We start from the raw sequence: 23,843 nt of genomic DNA, 5'->3' as shown, positions 1-23,843 counted from the left end.
ATCACGTCACATGACCCCCGTGGCGTCATTTGACACCGCATGGCCATGGGCACGAGTGACGCCGGCAGAGTCAAGGTAAGTAATAGCGTTGCAGAGGCCTCACGCGATCCCCCGGCATTTATTTTTAATGCCTAAGGGAAGAGCGCGGGCCCCCCCTGAAAAATCTCCCGCCCCCCACTTTGCGCACCGCTGGAGTAGAACACCATGTTGTAACCGTGATGGTCTTTATTAACCTTTTGTGCTAAAAAACTTATTAAATAGGACTTATCAGCCACAGTTTTATTCATTCAGCGACTAGTATATTGACTTTGGTGAGCATTACTTTGCAACTCGGGTATCAGGGATAATACATTTACAACGTGATGGAAAGTCCCTGGCTGGAATGATGTAGTAATCTGGTTTATTGAAGTCATTCCTCATATTTTTAGCAGCAACCGTGTTCATTTTGAGTTTCTATTCCTGTGACTTCAGGGACTTTCTGTTGACACTTTGATTCATTCTTTCATTCATTTTTCATCTCCTGGTCTTGGGTTGGGTTCTGCCCAAAGATGAAACTCTTCCGTTATGGTTTGGCAGCGTTGGGTTCGGGTGATTTAATGCACAAATTATTGCTGGCTTTATTTTCAATCAGATAACATTGCCTACATCTGATATATTCTGTATTGTTGTCTGCACTGTACCTAATTAAATGAAGACTCTGATTTCTAGATCTCTTAGAAACTCTTGGCAGTAAGGACTATATAGCCGTCCTTGTCTGCCCACAATACCACGTCCCTTCATATCAGGAACTCCATCTTTTTAGCAGACAGTTGATTTAAGTCTTCAGCACATAAGGAGAATCTGTATATTCATTTAGACTTATGAGCTCAAGCTCAAAGTTTCCACGGGATCGTTCAGCTCCCACTTGAGAAGCAGTTTTTAAGAAATTCAGATTGTTGTAATCTTCCTCTAACGTTTTTCATAATCGTATTATTTTGTACTTTATTATCTTAATAAAAATTAATATATCCCTCGGTTTTTACTTCCACTCTGAGATGCTTTTCAGTTCATGATGGAAATCAGGTAAGCTATTGTTTATCAGACGTCTCTGATAACAGAGTCATTTTGGTGCCTAAGAAACAGGGAGACACAGTGACTCCTCTACGATCACAAGAAGTGGACACTGGGAATTGAACCATGTTTAAACCCCATTACAGGCAAGAAAGTGTGGGTCTGCAGTCATGATTTTAAAGAGCCACCATATTTTTTGGTGGTAGTCCTTATGCATCCTGGAGAAAAACATGACTGCCAGTAATGTAATGAATTAAAGCTGGTGAGCCAGTGAATAGGACCAGGGAGGATCAGTCTTGGGTAGCCATAGGCTGGGTTCAATTAAGACTGAACAAAACAAAATTCATAAAACCCCTGAAACTTATCACTTTAGGGATATGTTTAATGGGTTAAATCTTGGTGATTCATACTTTTAAAGAAGTCACAAAGTGTATTGTAAAATATTTTTCCATATGTTTTGAGATGTTGAGACGCTTGGTGCTGTTTGAAACATTGTGAGTTCTTCATCCTCTGCCTTTGTCTTACCTCAGATTCAATACCAACACCACTTCTTATTGGGTCCTATGACATCGAAGTATAGAAATGAACAGCAGACAACCTCTTGGCCCCTCCAGCCTATTCATTCTCCTCTCTGTGAATCTCAGTCCATATTCGATCCCTTGGGTGCTTTCATATTTAGGATAGCTCCGAGTTTATCCTAAGCATTTTTTTTTACTCCTTAACTGTAGTACCCTCGATCCCCTCTGTAGGCAGGCTACTCCATTTATCCACCCCCCTTTCCATAACTAAGTACTTCCTCACACGTCCCATGAGCCCCCCACCCTTCAGGTTGAAAGCATGACTGTTATTTCAGCAGTTTTTGGCATTGCTACACTCTTGACCGTTCCTCCATACTACTGTACCTAAATCATTAGTTACTTTGTTTAACCCCCTAGGGTGTCTTTGTGTCATCTGCAAAAAGGCAAACCTTCCCTTCCAGACCATTTGTAATGTCACTGATAAAGACATAACAGAGCAGCGGTCGCAGTACAGATCCCTGAAGTACACGACTGGTCGCCTTTACCTCCTTTGAGTAGAATGTCTTATCCATACAACCACGTTAGGCTATGGCCCCAGTGCCTGCGCTGCATGCGCGCCTGCGAGGCTGGCGGTGCGTGCAACCGAGTTCCCCGGTCTGCAGGGGGAAAGAGGGGGGGGACGCGGCCAAGACGTCACCCGGCAGGTTCGCCCTCATTGGCTGACCCGCCGAGGGGGCGTGGCCTAGCGCTCCGTCGCGAGTCCTGATCTCAATTCTCTTGAGAGCAGGAGTTTCTGTCGGCGCAGCGCAGCGGCTCCGGCCCCATTGTAGGGCGGCTCTTGTCCCTGCAGCGTCTGCCACAGCGGGCGCTGCAGTAGCCAGCGGGGACCTGACCTTAGAATCTGTGTAGCACGGCATCAAAGGCTTTGCTAAAATCTAGGTAAGTTACATCTACTGCTTCCTAAATCTGGTCACACTATTATCGGGGTGTAGAACACTTCCACGGGGTCCAATTATACTTTAAAAAATGAATACTGGTCTGTTCTTCAAAAGGACCATTTAGCAAGATTCAACCTATAAAATATATCACTGCTATTATTTCTTCTGCTAAACTGGACTGCGCCTTTAACCCTTTCACTGACAGAAGGGTCAGCCACACATTGCTGCAAAGTGTTGACAGAATAAGCTTTGGCTAGTTGCAAAGATACAAAGCTTCAATGCAAGAGAGTGTTGCATTGAAGGAGTCCCTTAAAGGTGTCTCTTGCATTGAACGGGTTAATTTTGTAGAGGTGAAAGTCCCAAAGTGGCACAGAACCTTTCGCCCCAAGAGTCTGGCATCTCCGTCCTTCCATACCCTTACTGGAAACCATGAGCCTTTCATTCCTTCCTTCCTGAGTGTAGCCAGTGAAATCTGGCTGCCTCCTCTGAGCTTGCACTCCGTGACCTGCGAATTCATTACTCACAAGTTTGGGGGGATGACAGCCAAAACCGGAGAAGGGCAGGGGAGAGAGAGAAAACACACGCACAAACCTCGGAAAACGCAGAGTCCAAGAGGAAGCAGGGCTCTGCCTTCTGCTGAACACTGTTTTTTTGTTTGTTTTGTTTTTTAACCATACTGCTCTAGATGGCCATGCACAGCTTTGCAGTGAATAGCAATGCTGCTCAGAGTTAGATTTTTCAAAACAGGCCCGGACGCTTCAAGTTTCAAGTTATTGGATTATAAGAGTTACAAAAAATATGTCTGAACTGGCTCAGACTTCCTGTGTTTGCCGCTGAAGAAGCTTATTAACAGGGTAACTGAGTAGTGTATTCAATGGCAGGGCTGGTTAGCAGGTTTATTATATCTCTAACCCTACTTTATAAACTTGGACCAGGAGGACACATTTGGGAGATGTGCAGCCAGGAGGCAACTTCACAGTGAATTACTTTGCAAACCTCTACCGCATTGTAGAATGGCTGACTTTTTTTTTTTTTAGCTCCAGTCCCTCTGGTAAAGTATTAACAAGAGATAGTAACAAAGAATTACATGGTCAATAGAGATATAGTCTCTGCTTACAGCTATAATAATAATTGCTTGTTCTTGTATAGCGCTGCTAGTTTTATGTAGTGCTTTACAGAGAAATTTGGCAGACACAGTGCCTGCTTACAATCTATGTTTTTGGTGCCTGAGGCACAGGGAGATAAAGTGACTTGCCCAAGATCACAAGGAGCCGACACCGGGAATTGAACCACCTCCCCTGCTTCAAACTCAGTGCCAGTCAGTGTCACTACTCACTGAGCCGCTCCTTCAGCCCATAGCAGCTGCTAAATAAGCATAGGCTGCTCCAGCCCTCAAGTAAGTGGCTAACCCAGGGCTGGGCAACTCCAGTCTTCAAGGGCTATGAACAGGTCAGGTTTTAAAGATATCCCTACTTCAGCACAGGTGGCTCAATCAGTGACTCTGTCCATAAAGGGTCACTTCAGCAGCTGTTGACGTCACTAATTGGTTAACTGATCATTCTGTTCCTTTAATAACTAACTTATTAGAGGTGGTGTTCTGAAGCTATTCATTACAGCATCTGCAGTAATGGCATAGCCCCACCCGACAGTGTGGTTCAAAATTGGAAGCTCGAAAACGAACTTCCCCTACTTCAACACACAATTACCCCATAGGACAAAAGAACATTTTACAGATTCCCACAAGATTATAAAGTCTGCCCCTAAAATATGTTTCTCAACTCCCCATGCACAGCTTCTTATTCTTCCAATGCTCCAGTGCCAATGGTCTCCTTGGTTACCATTAATCTGTGGGATCCTCAAAATTGGTGCCCTGAGGTCTCCATGGGTAACTTGAGACTAAGCAGCAGTGCACCAAAGGGGTTGGAAGAAAGAGACTAGCAGCGAGACTCGGGGGAGAGAAAGGAATCACATGGCAGTGTGCAATGGATGATTGTATGACTGCTGTAATAAAGGGCACTTTATTATAATTATTGTATGTATGCATGAAGTTCCCTCGCTCCCTCTTTCACCCTCTCTCCCTCTCACCCTCCTCACCCCCCTCACCCTCTCTCCCATAATTATTACTGTATTTGTCATTATCGTGTGTTTGAAGATGCCAGCATATTCCATAGCTCAACACGATATGGGAGGTAAAAGTCAGTGCTGCAATATATTTAACACAAGAAATACAGACAATGCAAATGCCACAGGGACATGCTGGTTTGACATATACTCATTCTAAGCTTGGGTGTGTCCCAATAAGGTCACCATCCATAACTGGTTCACTGTCACGGAACTTGCTGATTGCCATATTTGTCTTTTACTGGAACGGCCAAAAAATGTCAACATTAATATCATATGAACTGGGAATCTCCTGGAGCAATGACTGGTCTGTTCATACACAGCTCAATTTCATAATTTGCCGAGCATCATCTCTCTGGCAACAAGGGGGTTAAAATCTAGTTTAGTGTTAGGCACCAAGTGACACAAAGAAAGCTTTTTATCTCCAGTGTGGGTGGGGGTTGAAGATTTAAAGGCCAGTGCCCCAACCACAAGGTCACTCGTCTATAGCATCTGAATCATCTTTTTATTAAACTCCAAAGCACTGGGTTGCTTTGAAGATTCCATTTAAATGTAACACTCTATGTATCAGCTCCACAACACGCTGGGCTGGGCTTCAGGCACCGCAGTTTCCTGGCTGAAAAACCAGAGCACAAAACTTTAACAGATTTGTATCAAAAGATAAAAGCAATGGCATTTCTTCTACTTGGGAATCTGACACTGGTTTCTGCTTCAGTTTTGCCCCAGTTTTCTTGTTTTGTAGACAATACACTTTTATTCATCGCCACGCAATGTGCTCATGATGAACTATTTACCTTCACAACAAAAATATTTGAAGTGTTGCTAAAAAGCTATTTCTAAAACCCCCTATTTAGAGGTACAATTCGTGCATGCAAGTTTTGAAGGGTAACACAAAGCACCCTAACACACATTCAGCACTTTTTTATTTTAGTTATCCATATAAATATTGTTAAACACATTCAATCAACAGTTGGCAAACCCATTACTGCCCACTAGAGAAATGCTGCAGTTGTCTGTTAGACTTGGCACTAGTCACATCTATATACGCCCCAAAAAACCTAGAATGCAATTAAATATCCCTAGAGTGCTTCTGCATCGAAGTCCCCCAAATGTCTTTGCCAAATGATATAGCTCAGTTTATCCTTTCCCCACAGATTTTCATAGTTTTGAATATTTTGGTTCCCATAGCAATGCCCTCTTGTGGATTACTAAGCATCGCCATAATTAGACAATGGGGTTTATGTATCAAGCAGAGTTTATAAATGCTCTGTAGTCTTTCAATTATTTAACATACTATCTTGTCCTTTAGCATCTGTGTCAACTTCAATATGTTTTTTATTTTAAGACTGAGAGCATTTTATTTTGGACGGTAAAGTTAACACCACTGCAGACCTATATTTTATTTGATATGAGAAATAAAGAAAAGTTGGGGTGATAAAAAAAATAAATAGCTAAAGACACTGAAAAAAAGACACTGAAACAATCGCCATCTATTATTATTATTATTATTATTAGCATTATTTATTTGAACTCGTCAATGTATCCTGCTGTAAAATAAAATAGATAATTAACATACAATGGTACAGTAGGTATGGAAGGCCCTGCTCCAAGGGGTAGACAATCTAATGGCATATTCAGTAAACTTCGATAAGTAACGTATCAAGAGTTTTGAGCACTTTTCTAGCGAGTTTGCAAATGCAGCTATTCAGATAGCTTTGATAATATGCTAAACTTGCTAGAAAACGGCTTCTTCCCGATCGGTAGCAACATCGCAATGCCAACCCGAGCGGTACAGTAGCTCCAAAAATGCTCAAACTCGCATTTTTAGAGAAATCAATCTATTCAGGTAGCGTCGATATGCACATCGTGGCTCCAACTCGCAGATCCTGATCTCCCCAAAGCAGCCACCCCTCCCCCCACAGCCACTTGCCCCCCCCCATACCCCCCCCCGCAGCCACCAGGGCCTGTAACTTGGGAGGCAGGGGGTCCCTGGGGCTGAGATTAATGCATTTCAGCTTCGGGGACCCAATGCTTCTATATTGTGTTACTAAAAGCAAATAAAAAGAGTGCAATCGCCTAAAAGGGCTGTGCAGGGAGATGCAGCTCTCTCTGTGCAGGGAGATGCAGCTCTCTCTGTGCAGGGAGATCGCCTGTAAGGGCTGTGCAGGGAGATGCAGCTCTTGCAAACTGCAGGAAGATCGCATGGTCAGAACTTAGAAAAAGACACAGATAAAGTGTTTGTTATGGCATTTTCCTACGGAACGGTTTCTGACTGGCGATAACTCTATCTGAATACCGTGATAACACAAATGTGAGACCGATCGGTAGGGTCATGCCAAAAACAAAAACATTCGATTCGGCAGTGATAACATTGGAGCTACCTGAATAGGCCCCTAAGGGAGAGTGAGAACATGAGGTAGAGTTGAAGTAGGTTGGATTGTAACCAATTCCTATAGCCCTAATCCTGCCACATACTGGAAAAAAATCTATGCAAAGTACAAATATATTTCCCTGGAAGGGGTTAACACATGGCACTATTAATAAAAAGAGTAACAAGGATAACAAGTGCGTGGGACCAAAACATATTAGATATGTTAAATGGAAAAACGCTGACTTACATTTTTAAGACTCCACTGACATTTATAAGGCCACTGCTGCTAAAAATGAGACAAAGTTGTTTTGGTGGCCACAGATTTCGAAACAGAGGACTCATAGTGTAGGAACGTTGCCAGCGGTTATTGGGATAACAGTGAAACAATATCTCACAGCCTGTTGGCAAGCTGTCCTCTCTGTGGCTTGCAGTGCATCTCAGTCTGCACGTCTGCTACAAGTGCGTGTTACTACACAGGTTCTCTAGAGGTTAATTTGCACTTGTGAGACAATTTCATGTGTCTCCATTCAGCACAGACAGCATTTTAGATTGCAAGAGCCCTGGGGAGCTGGAACCCCTACTCTTATCCGTCCTCAATCGTTCACTTTTACTTGCTTGGTACCACATTATTTATATATTGCCTTTACTTTTTCCCCCTTTTGGTTATAGATTGACCATACTATCCAGAAGATTTTGTGTTGGGAGGAAGATGAATGTACTACTTTGTTAATATTGCTATAGTTATTGCCTTAAAACTACTGTATAACTCACCACTCTTATCACTGCAACCTTGTAATCACTGCAGCTGCGCTGGGAATGCGTTTTTACCAGAAGTGATATGTGTTGTATAATAATAATAATAATTTATACCTTTATACCGCTTTTCTCCCCATGGAACTCAGTGCTTGACAATTACAATATAATATATAATATACAGTATATAAACAGTATTTCTCACTCAGGTTTCTGCGATGATCCTTGTTGACCACACTTAGCAGAGTTTCAATTCGGAAACATCTGGAAAACACTTTATTACAAACCCAATAGAATTGGTGGAAGAATAGAGCCGTTAGAGAAAGAAATGAAAACTGCTTAACACCAGCCATATAACCCTTTCTTTGCCATTATTATAGTGGGCCCATTCGCAAGGCGCTTGCCTTGGGCCCTGCGCCTTCGGGAGGCTCCACGTTCCCTCCTCTCCCTGCAACTTTCGGTGCTGGGATACAAATTCTGCCTGACGGGAGAGGAAGGTACTGGGGAGGCCCCGAACAGGCGCAAAGCCACACCGCTGCTCACCCCAAGTTGGGAAGGTGTGTGGGAATTAGTGTGTGTATAGTTGGGGGAGGTGCGTGTGTGTGTAGCTGGTGGAGGTGCGTGTGTACGTGCGCAGGGGGGGTTTTACCTTATGCCAAGCACCCTTCCTTCTGCAGTGTCGCGTTGTCAGGGCGATGCGACACTTTGCCATGACAGCGCAACATCACGTTCTGCCGTGACGTCATGATGCTGCAGGAGGAGGGGCCCCGCTGCCAGCATGCCGCCGTGGGCCCCACCAAAGGTAAGGCCAGCCCTACCATATCTACTAAGTAGCCCTATGCCATTAGACACTTTACAGCATATCTACTTGAATGGATCTGAAGGTCAGTCCTATGGATGAACAACACTTGGTAAATGGTTTGCAAAACGTAAGAAACCTTGTGGGTTTTTTCCCAGTACAGGTAGTCCTCGCTATCCAACGTTTCACTTTACAACAAATGGCATATCAACCCCTGTACAATGCAAACCTAAGGGCCGTTTTTCGACGCTGGAATGCGTTATCCGACACCTGAATGCGTTATCCAACGCTCACCGCCACTGATTAACATGGGACTCACTTTACAACGGTTTCACTATCTAACGCTACTTCCAGAACGGATTCCATTGGATAACCGAGGACCGCCTGTACTCTATAATCTATCATGTTGTAATTCAAACTATGTTTAACGTCTTGAGCACATCCACACAGGCAGCCTTTTTAAGCATCCCCCCAAAATATTTTTTATATCCTCAAAATATCTTCAAAATATAAGTTAACAGGATGAGTCCACAGGCTGAAGTGTATGATTAACACCTGTAATTATTCAGCAGAGAGTTTGACTCTATTGAAGTCTGTTCACTTTCTTCTTTCCTTTTTTAACGTTGTTCTATGGAACTTCATTTTTCAGCCGCCTCCTAACAAAACATACAAACACACTATCACTGCTATTCAATACCCCCTTTGGAAGGATAAGAGCCTGAATCTTTTCAGCCAGCTGAGACACCTTCTTGGCTCCATGCGTGTGGGGGATTATTCCTGGCTGTTTCATTATTCCGACTAATCGGCCACAGCAGAGTAACTATCCCCATCCGACGAGCATCTGAAGCCCAGCAAACTGTTACCACTCCAGTTCTTCGCCAGACTGACTCTCTTTTTACCTTCCAGTGTCACTGAAGCTGTTTATCACTGCTTCCTCCCCCAAGTCCAGCCAACATGTAGCTTTCTTATCTCTCCCTTTTCATAGTGTAGAGATGATGGATTGGTAAACCAGACGAGCGAGAGCAGCGCACTCCTGCCACAGACCTGCCCAGCAACTTGGCAGTGCTACAGGAAGAGAAGTCAGGGCTGAATGATGGACACAGATACTCCTTATCAGTTTGTTGTATCTTAACGCAAGATGAACATGTATACCTCCTGCTTCCCACACTTGGAAGTGCACATGATGCAATATATATATATATAATGAGTATTTCTCATGATATATACAGTAGATGTATATGTGTATATATATATATATATATATATCAAATGGAAATATTACTGTATGCTCATTTGCATATATATATATATATATATATATATATGCAATACGATACCGTTTGGAAACGAAATCAGCAGGCAGCACTCCAGAATTGAACAAACAAGTGTATTTGACAAAGGTCCCATTCGTGGGCCGAAACGTTGGTTTTGTGTTTATTTTTTCAATACACTTGTTTGTTCAATTCTGGAGTGCTGCCTGCTGATTTCGTTTCCAAACGGTATCGTATTGCTTATTCTTCATTATAGGATCTGCACCCACACCAGTGACTATTATTACGGAGTGCTTTTTGTTCTTCTTTTTCTAAGCATTTGTTCCCTATACCTCTGTATGAGGGGGAAGAACCATAATAGATTCATTACCTGCAGCAAGAGGAGAAGATCCACCATTAAAAAGGGGGAGGTGACGTGAGCTCTGGGGGAGGTGCCACAACCTCCATACAACTGATTCCAGTCAGAAATTAAATTAACACACACCCAGCAAGCTCAAACGCCCACACCCACCTAATCTTGACTATATGTAATGCCACATAGAGTGCAACTGGGCTTTTGTGGCACATGAATACAAACAAACACAGGGGGTGCCCAATGCTACGTCCAAATGACGAAACATACATATTTTTTATTTAGGATTACGTTACTGTCTCAGTAGAACCTTTTCTCTAACTGTAATGGATGTAAATAGATAGCAGAGTTGAATATCAATATAGATAGTTTCTTTAGACATACCTGACTACACTAAGCCACTTCTACATGGGGTTCTTTTAATTGTTTGAATGATATATATGTGTTTTTAATGAGTATTTGAACTAATAAAACTTTTTTATTTTTCTGGTTAATCGGTTCCCTTAGGGCTAAAAGTCCCTTAACAGAAAAAAAAAATTCTGTAGGATCACTGTTATCCATTTCACTTCTATCCGGCATTGAGTGCTATGTTAAAAGGGGACTCTATCTGATCCTTCTTGGATCATTACTGTTACAAATATTTCTCTGTCCCTCCCAAGCACCTGCCTATACTTGATACTAATTCTGACATATAAAACGGATGAGCGCTCTCATCCCCTTTATAGTATAACAAGTCCTGTAAATGAATTGTGCCTGAATGTCCTCCCTAGAAGATATGGGTAAGTGCCTCCAGTATCCAATGCAGTACAAATACGAACAGTTCCAGTATAGTTGATATAATACACACTCTCCTGACTGAGCCCAGCTGTATGCTGATCAGGGATTCACGCCACCAGCGCGCCTGTCAGCTGGACGCCTCATGTCTAGGAGTAGTAGGAACCGGTATGTAAATGAATGCAATAGGAGGGAGAACCTGACGGGTCGGCGTCGGGACCCGCATGTATACACTGTGGGCGCATGTATCACAAAGAACACTTCCGCAGTGTTCAACGGGTAGATGTTTCCCCACCAATTAGATTGTAAGCTCTTCGGAGCAGGGGCTCCTCTTCTACAATGTTACTTTTATGTCTGAAGCGCTTATTCCCATGATCTGTTATTTGTATTATTTGTTATTTATATGATTGTCACGTGTATTACTGCTGTGAAGCGCTATGTACGTTAATGGCGCTATATAAATAAAGACATACATACATACAAGACGGGAGAGCCTTGAAGTTAAGGAGGAGGAGTAGGTGCTCTGGAACTTGATAGGAAGCCAGGAGAATGAAATGATTGTAGCTGACAAATTTGGGATAGATTGCAAATGAGAAAGTTGTGAAACAGGGAGATTAGTTAGTAAGTTGCGTAAATTGTACGAAAGATAGATTTCAGAGGACCTAGGAGGGCATGGGAATTAAATAAGTTGATTATGTGGGAGAAGATAAGACATTCGAACAGTTTGGAGGCAAATCAAAAAAATGGAGCTAGAGAAAGGACCTGTGGGGTCCGAAATGTCTCCCATTTTTTTGATTTGCTATGTAATACCAATACATTTTTGCTTTTTTTTTTTACACATATTGGTGAATGCTGCAGATTTTTGCAAATATATATGTATAAACTAAGTAGTTCTCTTTTTTAAATGCTCTCTGGCTTTTGCTGTCTCTTTACAGAAGCTCCAAACTTGGAAGACTGTGGACAACAGGTTAAAAGGGTGTTGGAATCTCCCAGCATTCCCCAGCACCACTGCCTTCTGCTGCAGAAACTGACCAGGCACTTCTACCGACTCTGCAAAAACAACAGCAGGAACCGCCTGACACCCAGGATACTGGGCGAAGCCTTTGGTGAGGTGCTGTTCCAGAGCCCTGTGACAAGGTAAGTGCTACCCAAATAAAGGAATGTCATCATGGTGGGGCTTTCCTCTACATCGGAAGAATAGTTCCGCTACAAATTAATCATGTCCCATGATTGGAAATGTTCTCATAGGCTCCAGTGAAGTCTCACTCTTGTAAGTCTGCATTGTTTCGTTTTATTTTTTATTAAATATACACCTTTATAGAATGTCCCCGAAGCCTCACAACTATGCCAGTGCCGGATAAAGGAGTCTATCTACTAAACCATGATAAGTGTTTGTCATTTACTTGGATACTGTACATGTCAGCAGCCACCACAGCGGCAAATACCCGGAACGTACTATCCGGCCTCTTTCCCAGTTTTTGGAAAAGGAAGGAAAGCATTTTATTGACCACATATTTCTGACATGCTAAAGCTTTAGCTACTAATCATACAATGGGAGACGCCCTAACCCGTTACAATGCGTTGCATGCCCCGTCTGGACATTGAAGTGTTAACAAATCCCAGGTTGAATTTTACAAACAAAGACCACATGTTTAGGAGAAGCTTCAATGTAACAAATGTAACAAAAAAAGAAATACAATGCACCCATGTGTGTCCTGAGGTGGAGCAGCTTGTAAGCCCCTCGGGAGGGCAACTCCAGTCCTCAAGAGCCATCAATAGGTCGGGTTTTCAGGATATCCCTGCTTTAGCACAGGTGGCTCAATCAGTGGCTCAGTCTTGAGCCACCTGTGCTGAAGCAGGGATATCCTGAAAACCTGACCTATCGGAGCCCTTGAGGACTGGAGTTGCCCTCCCCTTGCCCTAACCCCAGTTTACAAGCTGCTCCACCTCAGGACACACCAGTAATACATCTCAGGGCCAAATGTTGCTGGTGATGGGATAAGCAGATCCTGCCCTCATGTCTGGTGTTTTTGGTCTCCAGCACCAGAGTGAATCCAGAGCATCGCGTGAGGATTCTAGAATCCCTTATTGTGGTCGGAGGAGTGTCCGAGATCCAGACTGCACCAGGTAGGAATCAGATGTTGTCTGCAACACTCGCATTCCGAGGGGTCATGCTGGGCTCACACACGGTATCTAGTACATGGGGATACTGTCTCTCCAGTCTGGTTATAATGGTTCTTTTTCTCTCTACTAAACAAAGGTGCTACAAATACCTGAATGCACTGAGCCAGTAAATAAAATAGGACAATATACCATGTACATTTTAAAAGGTGGGCTCTTCCACTATTGTTTTGATTTTGCTTCTGCTTCTAAACAATTTTTTACATTTTGGTTTTGCACTTGGTTTGGTTTCGCCAAAGCTCGATTGGTTTTGATTTTCGATTTAATTGTTTTATTTGTATTAAAACAAAACAAAAAAACTATCTGGTTGGACTTTTTCATACGTTGAACTATTCTGAAAAGTTATGGGTTTTTTTGTCATAAAGTTACACCATTTAAAAAACGAAATACATTTAAAACAACAAAAATAAGAGGGATGGTATTTTGCTCATTTTAAAAAATGTGTTCTAAACTAGGACTCGAGTTTGAATCGAACGCCAAATTCTTAAATTGTTCGACTGGAAGTTCGAATTGAAAGCAGGATCAGCAAAGTTCGGATTTAGAACCCGCAAACTTGTCCATCCTTAAAAATGGGTCCAGTTGGTAGTATTTCTTCATGTTCTGGCTGTTTCCTGAAATGCAGCACTACCCTGATGATAGAAAGAAACCAGTATTGCATTTTGCAATAAACTTGCCAGTTTGTTAAAGAAATACATTGAGTCAGTATTGTTGTCAGAGTTCGTGCTAGGGATTTGCTTTGTGATGGAGTTTTGGGGGGTTATTCAATAATGCACAATAGTACCAATTTGGCACTAAAGTCAGTAGGATTTTCTGTAGGCTAGTGCCGAAACGGTAACATCACACTTTATTGAATAAGCACCTTCGAGTTTCATACTTCTTAATCCTTACAGAAGGGTTATCTTACTCTTTGGCACTACACATTTATTACTCATTAGTCTAATAAGACTTGTATGCTGCGGAAATAAAACAGTGATGTTTAAACTGTTCATTATGTGCTGTTCTGGTGTATGGTAATCCAGGGTTCTGTTATCCTTTACACTGTAGTCCCATTTGGATATAAGGTGTTATGCTTGTCTAGAGCCATTTCAATATTTTAGAACCCTAATATTCAATAGCTTTTTCTGTTAATGACATACAGCTTCCTGTAGGAGCCCTCAGCAGTCATGACAGTGGTGAAAATGGTGTTCTGAAATTGTTATTTGTAGCTGCAGTGATTAATAATAATTCTATCTACAAATCTGAATTCAGTGAATGTTGGAATATTTAAATCTGTGATTTATTCTGAATTAAATCAGAATTCAATTAATAAATCATCAAACTGGAGAGGCATTTAGTCATTATAGTTTGTGATTTTTACCAGAAAGTCAGCAATAAATTGGCAAATCAAATCCTAAATTAGTGGGGGTTTTAAATCTTGGAAAAGTATCCAATTTTCACAATATCTACTGCAGATGTTTCAGAATCAAAATCCATTGATCATCTTTTGATTTATTCACATTGAACTTGAGTAATGAGCCTCATTGATGTATGATTTGCCCATGCTCCCATACCCTGAGACTTTCTATTCCATTATCACACACCTTTCTACCGACCTGCACATGAAAATAGGTGCACTTCAGTTCCTTCATGAACATGGGATGGAAACTCTTACAAAGCAACATGTATCTCTGACAAGTATGAGCACAGATTTCCAACCAGATGATACAGTACCTCTCCTGCTCAAGAATGGTGACCAAAAACATTACAAGGACTCTACAAAAATTACAAGTGCTGATCTGCAGGCAACCACTTGTACCCTTACAGTATACTTCTTCCAAATGCAAGACATGAGATCACTAGCGCAATCTACATTATGAATCACAAGCTTATTTTGGATGAAGCTCGCTGGACCCCATCATTAGCTGTATTAGAAGCAGAAACAGCTCTGGTGCTTCGTGTGTAGCTACTTGTATATGAAGAACTTCCCAACCAACATTACTATAACTGGGAAGAGCGAATAATTTAGCATTATGGACTAAATTTACTGAGCAGTGCTAAGACATAAGGTATCTTCCATCCCTATCATTTGAATTGGCAGTAGGGTGCTTTGCTGCTTAGAAAATATTTATTACGTGCTTAGTGATGTTTATTACATATGGACAATGTATCGTCCAAGTCTACTTATTTACCAGAACCAAAGACAAAAAGGCTTAGTGCTACATCCAACTTGACAAATTATACAGTTAAATACTTATCTGTTTATCTTCTCATAAGCAAGGGTCGTTTAGTTCAATTCTTTGGCAAAAGGATTTTAAGCTTACAACCAAATCACGGTGTGGCCAGTGGCGGGTTTAAAATGTTGTCGCCCATAGGCACTTACCCTGGGACACCTCCTCCTCCCTCTGCAGCATCGTGGCGTCAAATGATTTCCCAACGTCACGTGATGACTCATTTCCATGACCACGCGACGACATGATGTCATGGCAACATGTCGCCATGTGACGTTGCAGCGATACTGCAGAAGGAGGAGGGCGGCACTAAGGAGAAGGCAAGAGACCTTTTACAGAGGCCCAACGCTCTCCCCCGGCAATCAGTGGGGAAGAGAGCGGGGCCTCTGTATGTTGCCCCAACATTTTGCTGCCCTAGGCTCGGGCCTAATCAGAAATCTGCCACTGGGTGTGGCCCATCTGTAGGTCCTAACATGGCTGTCAATTGAACTAAATGACAGTCGCTTATGAGAAGATTGGGAACTGAGTCTCCGTACATGTAAAAGAAAAAAGCATAAACAGGGGAAATATATTACTGCACCTATTGTATGTGAGATGCATATAAATACAAATACGACTCTCTCTATGGTTAAAGTGATCCTTGGAGACAGTGAAGTGGACGTTATGAAAAGGTTTTGACGAGTTTCGGTCCCATACTGTTCAAGCGCACCTATATTCATGGGCAGGAGGTATGGAGGTGTGCGATAACAGAACATAAAAGTTATTAGAACTGTTATCAAATGTTCTCAGTGATTCTTCCCTGGGGGCACTGACCAGCTTTATCTTTATTCTGTTTTATATATAAAAGTTTTACCATTTGTGGTTGTTGGATGCATACGGACAAGAAGGAAGAACTAATAGGATGTGTGACTCACTCCTCGTTGAACCATTGTGGGCGAGCATCATAATGTTTGTTAGTCATGTAGCCAGCACAGGAGATATACATTAGCACAGCAGAACTAAGGGTGTGTTAAACTCAAAAGTGCAATGGTGCAGATTGGGCACTAACGCACAGACTCTCCCATTGACTTGAATGGGAAATCCTTCATGGTGCAATTCCACATAGTCTTCCTGTTGACTTTCTTAGGCCCGTTCTATACTGCATGAGGCCGTGTGCACGCACGCGCATGCACGTGCCGCATGCTTTTTCCTGTTATAGAGTCGGGAGCTACAGGTACTGTGTGTATATATGTGTGTGAGAGAGAGAGTATATTTGTGTGCATGGATTGTGTGAGTGAAGAAAGTCCTAAATAAGATTTTTTAAAGAAAAAAAAAAGTTTAATAAATAATAAAAAAAAATATTTGTGCACTCATTGACACACACAAGCACACACATCCATACAAACACACATCCACACATACATACACACATACACACATTTGAGCGCCGGTAGCGGCGCAAAATCATCCCTCCCACTGTCTTCCCCCTGTCTGTCGGCTCCCCGCTCCCTGCCGTGCTCGACCCTTGTTTAGAAGGGCTGGCTGCCCTCAGCCATCTATAACTGCCGCGCACGCGCACGGCGTAGCGTGCGCCCGCAGTATACAACTGGCCTTAGGGGTCTCTAAATGGGGAAGTATTTGTCAACTAAGAGTTTTCTTTGCCCTTATCTCACCCAGTCTTTATCAAAGAACCAATAAAGATGTGGTGAGTGGGGCTCTGGCCGTACAGGCGCCTGCTGATCACACAGTGACATCACACAGTGACATCACACAAAAGGGTAGCCAGAAAAAAAGGAAAAACATTTTTTTTTAAATATTTATAGTGTCAGATTTGGGGAAAAGGTATAAACTTCACAGAGACCCCTTACACATGTCACTAGAATTAGCTCACTCTGGTCCTAAGAGGGATTGCTCTTTTAACCTTTTGGGCACCTTATGACATAGCCATTATGTCAGGGGTGGCCAACTCCAGTTGTCTAGGGCCATCAACAGGTCGGGTTTTAAGGATATCCCTGCTTCAGCACAGGAGTGCTCAATCAGTGGCTCAATGACTCAGCCACTGATTGAGTCACCTGTGCTGAAGCAGGGATATCCTTAGAACCTGACCTATTGGCGGCCCTGGAGGACTGGAGTTGACCACCGCTGCACTGTGTCATGGGGTCGGGCACTCCAAGGGGCTCCATGATGTAGTGACCGAGTCATGGCCTTTTACTCCTCATTATCCAAGGGGAGATCGGGTTCAGAGCTGGCACGCGGGGACATGGAAGAGGAGGGCTCTTCTTCTGCTTCTGGATTTAGCGACGCCGTGACCACGGGATCGCGATGTGCTCGAGGGGCTGTGGCACCCAAAGGGTTAACAGGGGACAAAGGCAGGGGGATGTGGGACATTAACATTTTGTAGTACTCTTAGAATTCAATGGACAGCTGCAAAAATGACACACACGCAAACCAAAGAAACGGGTCCAACATTGCATGACTTTGGTAACTCCTTTGCTGACCGTCAGGGCAATAGCGCATTTCTGGTATCTCCTGCCTTGGAAATCTTTTATTGTAGGTTTAAGTGAGATTGTCCCACAGCAGCGCCCATTTGTCCGATTCCCTAAAAATAAAACAATACTGGGGCATTGTGATGATTAATATGAAATTGCCATAAACATTTAAAAAATGACTTGTACAGAAAAAACAAATGTGTTTCGGATCATCCATTTGGGGGTAGTTACTGTGACATTGTGCTCCTTATTCCTCCATAATAATCGGCAATGTGTTTCAGCCTCCCCCCCCCCCCACCCCCTCCCCCTTCTAACACCGAATTGGTTAAAGTCGTCCCTCCCTCAAAAACCAAAGCCGGGAAGGTAATTAAGGCACGGATGGCACAATAACAAATTATTCTTTCTTCACAGCACATGTTAATTAGAGTTTCATTAGAAAAATTGGTTCTGCTTTGGCTGTCTATATTTGTTTATTTATTGTCTTAATTGCTTTTTTCAAGAAGAGCTTGGATGTTACTGGAATAGCCTGGGTTACAGTTGACTTTGGTAAGACTCCAAGAAAGGGAAGGCTCAATACGGGGAGCTTCTTTTTTTATTTTTCCCCCTTTCTAAATCCAGTTTGTGTGCGTGTTATGGTTTGAGCAACACTCCTTGGTTTGTTTGCCTTTATAAGCTGATGTTCATTAAGTTCAATAAGAGGATTTCCCGGTATTGCAATGTATAATCCTAGTCAGTAAGTCATAAGATGCTATAGATGCATTCAGGCTTAATTATAAGCAGTGTATCTTTCCAACAAACACACAAAATACATGTTTAGTGAGCAGGCACAGTATCACTGCTTTTTAAGCCACCAAGTTAAAGGGTGATTGTATGAACACATCCAGATGGTTATGTACCAAATTATCCCAGCTGCAGAAGGGTTTCAAAATGTAACAACTAATTAATCAAAGAGAAAAAACTCCCAATGAAAGTAACAAACTTTTTTCTTGGATAATTCTGATGCTATTTTTTTGCACTTCTTCTGCAGTTGGGAGACTTTGATATACAGGCATACCCCGGTTTAAGGACACTCACTTTAAGTAAGGACATATTTTCAATAGCACCATACCCCTGTGTCCGTACGCTCGCCTCACGAGTCTGGACACTTATTCTGCTCTACAGACCGCCGTAGTAGTGACGCACTGATTCCCCTCACCCAATAGGAAAACGGCAACTCGCGCATGCGCCTGTCAGCGCGTCCTGAAGAGCAATACCGGCTCCCAACCTGTACCGAAGCATCGATAAGTGGAAAAAAAGGTAGTGCTTCACTTTAAGTACATTTTCACTTTACATACGTGCTCTGGACCCATTGCGTACGTTAATGCGGGGTATGCCTGTATAAACCCCCCCCAGCGTTAGAGAGTCTCCATGAACTGCTGCTTATTGCAATGCTTAATAAAGGGGTTTAATTATGGGTGATCTATGTGTGACTTTACACCAAGCTGTTGTTGAATTCTCTATTACAACTCAGTATGCCGTTTTGTCTTACTATGTAACGTCAACACCCACCATTGTGATAGGGAATAACCAAACTAGAAAGTGTGGGTAACTGGTGCATCAAAATATATGAGTCCCAATAATAAATAATGATTCTTCCGTAGGGAACACTCCAATATAGTGGTGAGCAATGATAACATACCCTAATAGGGCAAGGGACTAGTACCTAGTGCTAGCCAGCACAATGAGCAGTACAGAGGTTCTCCCAACCATAATAACTTAGTATAGTATGTAAGAGAACACTCACTTTTGATTCCAGAGGAGCAGTCCCATCAGGTATCCTGAACAGCGTGCAATCCACCAAACAGGAGAAGTAGAATGGGTGAACAAAGGCAGTGCACTGCCAGCAAATGATGGAGGAGGCTAATGGTAGCAAAAAAATCCTTTTAATGAATGAAGGGATCAATCATCACCCCTGGATCACCCAGAAAACGCTCACCTACGTGTTTCGCGTAGGTGAGCGTTTTCTGGGTAATCCAGGGGTGATGATTGATCCCTTCATTCATTAAAAGGATTTTTTTGCTACCATTAGCCTCCTCCATCATTTCATAACCAAACTAGGTAGTTGAGTCCAGACACAACGTGCATCTTTCCTGTCTCACTATCAAATACTTTCTGGACAGGTTACCCAATTACCTGAGCCGTCTTCTCATACCCACTGTACCCAGCACTTATCTCCTTAGATCCGGCTCCAGAAACCTGCTTATAGTCCCAAGGTTCGATAAAGAATCCGGTCGCTCTTCCGTCTTGTACCGTTCCCCCCACCTCCCGTTTCCTACTTTAAACATGTTTGAAACTGTAACTTGTAATGTTGTCATCTTTACTTTTTGCCCAGGACATGCTTGAAAACGAAGGGGTGATGCTCAATTTATTTGAAAAATATCTGGTAAAATATTTGATAAATAAATGTATCCGTCGTCTCTACTTCTAGAAAACCCCTTACTCCGGAAATCTCAATCAATCCTTTACTTTTCACGAGGGTTCAATCGGTCATGAATAGAATATGTTGGCACCCATGAGTTTTAGAGAGTTAAGTGCTGGCCCACCCTGAAATAGGAACGCATGCCATTCATATGGGTGAGGGGGATTTCCCCTGCTTGGCAGGTGCAGCCTGTGGTTGGAGTATAGATTTCTCCTTTGGAATGATACTTTGTTACATCGCACACACTTGCGGATTTACCACATTCTGGGTGGAACACCAAGGAATGGAAAGTGACGAAACCAGCCCAGGGAAGGGAAGAGCAGTGTCTGACTCTGGGAGACGATACAATGTGCGTCTCTTTGACTAATGTGTTTTAAAGTTGTTTCTTCCTATTGTTTCACAATGCAGAACAGAGACTAGCTTTCTTTAACGACTTAATTTCTGTATAGAACAGTATCACAGCTGCCTAGTAGCAGGGAATAAAGAGAATATTTCAGTGCACAACCGAGATCTTCAGGTGAGGGATAAGATACATGAGTTTATGTCCCTCTGTCAAGAAGTGAGGGCCAGGCTATCATTAGCCGTTCCTCACATGCACATGGAGACGAATGAACAGCAGTATAAACTCTACCCCTCAATTCCACTCCTGCATGTCTTTATTGAACAAAGTTCCCACTGATTTTCTCTGCTGTCTTTTCTCACTCTGAATTAAGGGTGGTCGGAAAAAGGGCCATATTTACTACGCAGTCTTCTGCCATAAAACACCTGAAAACTCTGGGTAACGCCTTACGGCGTATTCAAATCACTGGGCTGTACTGGGTCTCCCAGCTCCGGAAGGCGCCTTGTGAGAGAAGACGTAATGAAAATGTATCACAGCTGTACCATATGCTCCCACGTTCTGCTATTCAGAACTTTATTTTGTACATATGAATTTGCAGGGATTAGGTAAACTCAACGACACTATTGATGCTCTGCAAATAATATGAAAATGAACCATATAAAAATTATTTTATAGACAATGGGTGCAAGCCTAATCGGTATGCAAGGTAATGAAGTGATTCCTCCAGCACTTAAAGGGGTATTAATATTGAATGTGCAGTTAAGTAGTTCTTTAGTGGCATTTTTCTCAATACATCCAAACTTTTGCCCCCCCCCCCCCCAACTTTGGGTATGTCTGTACACATAAACCTTCTCTTGTCCTGTAGGAACAGAGCGTTTGAATGGACTTTACTATAATATCTGACAGTCGACAAAGATGTGGGAAAAGTTATCTAAATGTTGTTTAGCCTGATTGTGCTGTGTTAAGACTGTATGACCCATATTAACTCTGCTTTTTTTAGGCGTGCTGACCTACACATCTCTGCCAATCCTCCCTGCTTATCCTGGCTTTATGTCTGAGATTGCAATGTTGAACACTTCACATATCTGCCTTCGTGGTTCTCACTCCTGACCTGGGTTGGCCTCTCTCAGTACAGACATTTGCACTGTCATATCTCGTTGACCCGCTGCACCGGCTTCTGTTTCCTATGAGTTCTAGGGGCAGGGCAATGCTTATCCACAGAGGGGGACCGACCCGGCACAGCCTGACATAAATGTCAAACAAGGTCTTAAGAGGACCGACTCATTGTACAAATAACCACAGTATTTGGGGGTTGAATGGACATGCACATGCACATGCACATGTACCCTAAATGTGTTAGATTTATTTGTACCCTCCTTGTACAAGAACATATTGAAAATGCCCACGCGTGGCATGGATAGTCTAGTATTTTTGTCAGTCTGTGAGTACAGAGCCAGCAACCCATCTAGACACATGTTTTGGACTCATCCTCTTGAACTTAGTTGCTGCCTCTGTGTTGTCAAGAAGGACACGTGGAACCTTCTTCAAATAGTTTGTCTCATGTTTAAATATCTCCAGATTAGACATTAGAAATGAGAATTTCCCTCTCTTACCGGTTTCGAGACACCGTGTAGGAGAGATAATTACCGAAAAGGTTTGATTAGTAGGATATCTGCGGAAATGGAGGCCGTGGTTGACTCGCCCGATCATGACTATATGCTTAAAAGGGGCGGCTGATTTAAATATAGAAATTGATAGGGATGACTGGGAGGATGTTTGGCAGCTTAAACCTCTGTATGTACTAGTATTAAAGAAAATATATATAAAATCCTATTTTATTGGTATCTCACTCCAACTCGATTGAAACAAATCTGCCCTCTGGTCTCCGATTTATGTTGGAGGGGCTGTGGGCAAAGGGGCGTGGCTTCAGGAAGGAAAGCGGTGATTGACTTGTCAACCCCTGCCCATGACATCTTTGTAATTGTGTCATTCAAATGTTTTTTTTTGGAGCTTTAGAGTGCAGGGAGCTCGCTGCTCCGGGGGGGGGGGGGGCGGGGGGCACTGGACCTCCAGCACTTCCGGGTCATGTGATTATCCCCCCCATCACCCCACAGGAAATGAGGAAGTGCCTTTGATGTACATGGTACTGTAAAGATTAAATATGACTTACAGAGGCAATCCAAGCTAGCTCTGGGGACCCCCTGCTTCTGAAGACGCTTATCTCCGTAGGGGGTACCGGTAGATCCTCCGCTTGAGTTCACGTAATAGCAGAGTTTCAAAGGCTCCCGCGCCCTGCAGGCCAATAGGAAGCCGTGACATCATCAGGTGTGGCTTCCTATTGGCCAGCGGGAACTTTAAACTTTGCCGAGACACCGGCACCACCTTTGGAGGTAAGTATCTTAGGAAGCAGGGGGTCCCTGGAGCTGAAATGAATGGGGTTCCGCTCCGGAGACCCCCCCCGCTTGAAATCGATCTCAATAAAATAATAAAACCACCTGGATTGCTCCTTTAAACAACTTCGGACATTTCTCAGATCTAATGGAAGAGGTTTTGTGGCCGAGTGCCTTCACTTTATGGCAGCACCAATTCATGGGTGTGTGTTGCACCTTTAACAGGGCGTAAGGCTGATATTTATTAAGGTGAGGTTTGTCTCTCCTCTATAGGGTTAAAAGATGCGAGAATGAGCGAGTCCTGTTATAAGCAGCGCCCGATTCTCCCTTCACTTGCACCAGTTACAGACTGTCAGTTACTTGTCATATGCTCCTTCTCTTGCTGCCAGCGGTTTGCATAACTTGCAGGGGAGAAACTTTAAGAAGGAGATTTCTTCTTTTTCTAGGAAGTTCAGGACGTTTTCCAGTAAAGTCTCCCCTGTGCTCACCTACTTTCAGTAACAGTAATGTATGTGCCAAGCGAGAAGTCACAGGCTGGCATTAATCAGTGCCAAACCAGTCATACAATCAAAAACAAATAGACAATACCGTGCTGTGGCTAACGAAATGCTTTTATATGTATGTTAGTGTGTGTGTGGCAAAAAGAGACAGCACACTGAATATTACAGAAGTAGTATGTATTAAAACATAGGCACCGCAACCAACCAACGTTTCGGTCCTCAATATGGGACCTTCTTCCAGGTGTGTGTGTGTGTGTGTGTGTGTGTGTGTGTGTGTGTGTGTGTGTATGTATATATATATATATACACATACACACACACACCAATACATTACCCAAAACCGTAGTCCAGT

General features: G+C 42.9%; 1 protein-coding gene across 1 annotated transcript in view; it reads left to right on the top strand.

The window, feature by feature from the left end:
• PIK3R3 (phosphoinositide-3-kinase regulatory subunit 3) overlaps nucleotides 1-23,843 on the top strand; it is a 403,008-nt gene that overhangs the window by 194,139 nt on the left and 185,026 nt on the right. The window contains exons 6-7 of the mRNA XM_075616225.1: nucleotides 11,883-12,084; nucleotides 12,989-13,074. Coding sequence (XP_075472340.1) covers nucleotides 11,883-12,084; nucleotides 12,989-13,074 — 288 coding nt within the window. The remainder of the gene's footprint in view (nucleotides 1-11,882; nucleotides 12,085-12,988; nucleotides 13,075-23,843) is intronic.

Source organism: Ascaphus truei, chromosome 10 (assembly GCF_040206685.1).
Source record: "Ascaphus truei isolate aAscTru1 chromosome 10, aAscTru1.hap1, whole genome shotgun sequence".
In the NCBI taxonomy this organism is placed as follows: domain Eukaryota; kingdom Metazoa; phylum Chordata; class Amphibia; order Anura; family Ascaphidae; genus Ascaphus; species Ascaphus truei.
This window is presented reverse-complemented; position numbering and strand designations above follow the sequence as displayed.